This window comes from Nuphar pumila, chromosome 11, assembly GCF_984573655.1.
Source record: "Nuphar pumila chromosome 11, dmNupPumi1.hap1.1, whole genome shotgun sequence".
In the NCBI taxonomy this organism is placed as follows: Eukaryota; Viridiplantae; Streptophyta; class Magnoliopsida; order Nymphaeales; family Nymphaeaceae; genus Nuphar; species Nuphar pumila.
Window position 1 is genome coordinate 9,904,126 of NC_143259.1, and position 5,343 is coordinate 9,909,468.

Genomic DNA, 5,343 nt, shown 5'->3' on the forward strand with positions numbered 1-5,343 from the left:
TACATAACTGGAAAATATATGAGATTAACCAACAAAAGTTAAAATATACTAAGAAACTGATTATATAACTGAAATAACTGGAAGATTAACATACAAAAGTTAAAATATATGAGGTTATTCTAAAAAATATGAGATTAACATATAAAAGTAAGTTACTTTTATATTTTACTTTAAGTAACATATAAAAGCTGATTACATAACTGGAAAATATATGAGATTAACCAACAAAAGTTAAAATATACTAAGAAACTCATTACATAACTGAAATAACTGGAAAATATATGAGATTAACCTACAAAAGTTAAAATATATGAGATTATTCTAAAAATATGAGATTAACATATAAAAGTAAGTTACTTTTATATGTTACTTTAAGTAACATACGAAAACTGATTACATAACTGGAAAATATGTGAGATTAACCAACAAAAGTTAAAATATACTAAGAAACTGATTACATAACTGGAAAATATATGAGATTAACCTACAAAAATCTTGTTAATTATGTCTTAGAAATCTTTAAAAAAAAAAAAGATTTGCGCCTCACACCTCATGCTTGCACCTTGAGGTACTGAGGGCCGCGCCTCAAGGTGAGGCGCACGTTTTGCGCCTCAAGGCACATTTTTTTATAACACTGCATGTGACATATCAAACATAACCAAGCAGACAAGCACCATGACTGGTTGTCGTGGTTGAAACTGTTAGCATAAATCAAGCATTATGTTTTGCAACCAAAAGCACATTACTAGGACAGGATTCATTGGCCTAACCCCAGACTGCTAAGGAAAATGAAATAAAGAAACAATGACGTGGATTTAACGCCAGAGGATCACAAAAGAAAGTAAATATTAGTCATGTCTGTTGGGATTTGATTTTTAACACAGGATGACATGTTGGTATTCAAATAAACCATTCCATCGTCTACAACAAGGAATAATTCCCACGCTAAAGTAGCCACCACTTCATCCGAAGTGTAAAAGAAGACAACTAAAAATAAAAGCAAAGACCAGATTCATATGTTAAAGGTGCCGTATGTGAGCAACTAAGCATGTTTTAAGACCAATCCCTCATATTGATAAGCTTAGTTGGTGAATTTGGTGAAACCATTACAGAAATTATAGTAAACTGCCTTCAAATATCAATCCAAACACCAGAATATTTTGAATGATATCGTATTTCATATCTAATTATCTCACAGTTAGCAGTAAAGTGAACCGCCTCCATCGAGAATTTAATATCAATTATATCAACAAAATCAGAGAAAAACAAAAGCAGGACATTGTTCAAAAATTGATCAGGGACAAAAACAAGAATACATTCTTCCAGCATGGTAATGGTTTATACCAAACACAAGCCCGAGAATCAAACTATCAAAAATGGTACAGGAATTCCACAAACAGGAGCTCACTCTAGACCAATGTCACTCGAGATCGAACTCCGGGAGCGGGCGCATCAACATAATCTCGGCTTCCATCTCCCCCAGGGACAATCCGCCGGCCGCAAACCTCGACTCGTGCTTTCGAGAGAGCAAGCCAAACATGGCAACGCTCAGAACCAACACCCCAAGAGCATGACCCACAAACAACAGGTCAATTATAGCCACTCCCCTCAAACCATCCTCCAAATCACACTGCACGCCACCATTCTGGTAAGAATTCAACCCGGTAGCTCGACGGCACCCTTTGGGCAGGAATCCCTCTGAGAACAACGACAGTCCCGATTGCAGGAACCACGTCCCCTTGAGAACGAGCCCCGCCGAGAGCGCAAACTCCGCGAAGAACGCCCCCGGCTGGTAGGAAAGCAGGAAACAGGAAGCGGAACAGACAAGGCTCAGGCCGGCAAGAATCTGATAGGAGCGGCCAGCGAGGCCGGAGCCGGCGTCCTTTCCGACGGTGGCGCAGTCGACCAGGAATGCGAAGCCGGTGAAGAAGAAGAGGACGTTCTCATGGACGGAGGAGACATCGAAATTCTCGCGGATGAGGACGATGAGGAGGACAACCCAAAAGAGGAGGATGACGGCGGCCTGCTGGAAGAAGGAGAAGCGGTAGGCGGGGTGGCCGTTGAAGGTGAGGAACCAGAAGACCTCGGAGAAGGCGGCAATGGGGAGGGTGACGCAGAGGACGTAGAGGTCGAGGTTCTTCCACTTCGGCTCAGCGAAGTGCCACGTACGAGATCGGTAGTGGGGAGGGGAGCGGAGGTAGAGGGAGAAGGAGCAGAGGAAGCGGCGGAGACCCAGGGGGGAGAGGAAGAGGAAGGCCGAGAAGTGAGTCGCCAGCGAGCCCATCGAGTGCTCCGAAGGGAGCGATCGATCATGGGGGATCGATGAGAGAGAGAGAGAGAGAGAGATGGCGGTTGGTGAGGACGTTGGGGATGTTACAGAGAAAGAAAGAGAGAGAGAGAGAGAGAGAGCGCCGAAAGAAATTCAACATTACCAGTAAAGAAGATTAACAAAACGCTAAACCCATGAACTAAACAAGAGCAAAAGGCAAAACAAATAAAGAAAGCAGAAGAGACAGAACATCACAGATAAAATAGGCTCACGCAGGAGCCGCTTGCCCTGGCAAAAGAAAGGTACCGTCAGTACGAGTGAGCGGGAGATCACTAATATTTATACCATATAAACATATGAATTTGATGAAAATGAACATCTTTTTCTCTTTAACAAACACTTATGGAAGCCTCCATGTCCTTTAAAGAGTTCCATAAATATTGGGCAAGACCTCAACAAGTGAAACATAGATTCTTCTACAGCTTGAATGCCCACTTTTTTAAATTATTGTGGATCTGAAACTTATCATGCAAAATTAATCAAGCCAGGACTCAAGAGCGAAGAGAAGGACCGTTTGCCCAAAACACATTCTCGAACAACCAATCAACTCCTGAAAGAAGCAACGATCTATAGACTTTTGAGGTGAGGAACTCTTCGCTTAGCGTCAGCACCCATTGACCAAAATTTTCGAAATCCTAAAAATGGTCTTTAAAGCAGGTTAAAGCCCTCAAACACGATTTACGCAAGTGCGAGAGCGCCAAACCCCAAGTTCCCAAATGAATCGAGATAAGAGCAAGAGCCCTATATTTAGCAAGAAGCAAACGAGCACAAGGGTTATCCGGTTAGTGAGCCAACCAACATTGCTTGGCGACAAGAACAATACTTTGCAGTCTAGGCGCAGGAATGCCTAAACCAACCATACGCCGAGATAAGACCATCGAACACCAACCAATCAAATGACGCTTACCCTTGAGTTGACACCCAGATTATAAAAAACCTATCAGCAAGTGCGCCAACTGCTTCTCTACTCCCACAAGCATCACAAACATATACATAAAAATTCTAGAATAGTTGAAAGAACATGTCTGACTAAGGTTAGACGGCAAGCGATGAAGAGATAAGACGACTGCCACGAAAGCAATTTGTGCTTCACTTTTTGAAGCGTCAGAGCCCATACAGCAGAAGAGAGGTGCTTCACTTGTAATGGCAAGCCCCGGTACATAATAGGCATGTCAGAAATTAGAGATGGCAGTGGACTGGGGGAAAGCGGGGCCCCACCTCGCCCCGTTTGGACCGGGGATGAAGGGTATGAAACAGGGGATGGAGGCGGGGATGGATGTACATTTTTTCCCACCCTGCCCCGTCCCGCTACAATCCCCTCCTCATCCCCGTCCCCGTCACTTTTCCCCGCAATATCCCCACCATGCCCCGCCTCATCCCCGTTTGAACCGAGGATGAAGGACATGAAACGGGGATGAAGGCAGGGGTGGAGGTTAAACTCCATCCCTGTCGAGGATGGAGGCAAGGATGGAGGTTCTAATCTTGAGGCGGGGCTTGGGTGGAGACCTTGTCCCCCGCCCCACCATCATCTCTATCAGAAATAGTGCAATTAAAAATTCTCTTCCCAATCGCAAGCATATTGGCATGAACATTGAACATGGTAATAGAGCATTTGGTCTGATTTAGAGAAAGCCCAGATAGGGAGAGGAAGAACTGAATGATAAGCTTAAACCTAAGCATATGCTGAACATTTGCACGACCAAAAATGATCATATCATCAACATAAGTAAGAATATGACCTAGGAAGTCTGGAACCTGCAAAGGATCAATTAAATGTGATACCTCAGCCCGCTTAAGCAAGACCACAAGACCCTCAGCAATTGCATTGAAAAACAAAGGCGAGAGAAGGCACCCTTTCCACAAACCCCGCCCCAACTTAAACCGGTCTCCTCTAACACCATTGATATTTAACATGGCCTGGGCATTTGAGACCAGCTCTCTCACCCAACCAGAAAAACGACAACCAATACCAAAATTTGCTAACATTTAAAATAAGAATGGCCAATGCACGGAATCAAAAGCTTTATAAAAGTCTAATTTAAGGACAAAGTAAGGCTGACCGCTATGCTGCAAGGAATGAATAACCTCAAACGCCATGATGAACGAGTGTTGGACCCTCTTATTACGGATGAAGGTGAACTGAGAGTCTCAAAAAATCAAGTTAGCCACCGATTTCAGCCTATTTGACAAAACCTTGGCAAACATCCGATAGAGAGCACTCATAACTGAGATTGGGTAGAACCGAGAAATATAGTGGCCTCATCATCTTTTGGAATGAGTGAAATAATAACTACATGAAAATGATAAGACAGTCTGGAGTTACGATATAACTCATCAAACATGCTCACCACATCCAATTTAACACAGTCCCAAAAGATTCTAAAAAAGTCGACATGAAACCCGTCAATGTGAGACACTTTTCAACCTGACAGATCCTTAATGGCCCTAAAAATCTCACCATTAGAGAACCTTCTTTGCATAGATCTGGCTTGCTCATGTTGAATTAACCCAACTAGGACATTACCAAAGACACCCTCAACAGTTAACGAAGTAGAATATAAATCCTTAAAATATAGTGAGACTGTCGGATTAACATGTTGATTGAGATAAGAAACACCCCCAATGGAGATAGAAGGAACGACCTTCCTCCTATGACGATGGGAAGCATATGAGTGAAAAAATTTAGTATTGTCATCACCAGTCGCAAGCTATTTCACCCTAGACCTCTGCTTCCAACAAATTTTCTCTTTGACCCTACAGCTTTTCAATAGTATAGTTAATTCTAAGGACCTGGCCTGGAGACTGAGAAGTTGCAAATCAGAAAGAGAGTCAGAAGAAGACATAGACTGATACAACGCAGAAATCTCCTGATCTCATGTGGTCATTTGCTAAAATTTCTCCACATTACGACTATGAAGCCAAGCTTTGATATCCTTAGCTAGACGAGAAAGCTTCTTTTGAACACGAAGCATCGCCCAATGCTCATCAACAGGTTTGTTCCAAGAATTAGCAAT

The 5,343-nt window shown here is 42.8% G+C and overlaps 1 protein-coding gene across 1 annotated transcript; it reads right to left on the reverse strand.

The window, feature by feature from the left end:
- Positions 1 to 1,420: 1,420 nt before the first annotated feature.
- LOC149821896 (uncharacterized) lies at positions 1,421 to 2,284 on the reverse strand. The gene has a single exon (XM_089980192.1). The coding sequence runs from the start codon at positions 2,282 to 2,284 to the stop codon at positions 1,421 to 1,423; it is 864 nt and encodes a 287-aa protein (XP_089836318.1).
- Positions 2,285 to 5,343: the final 3,059 nt, after the last annotated feature.

Coding starts and splice junctions, on each gene's coding strand:
- LOC149821896 (XM_089980192.1), bottom strand. CDS start 2,284: ATGGGCTCGCTGGCGACTCACTTCTCGGCCTTCCTCTTCCTCTCCCCC.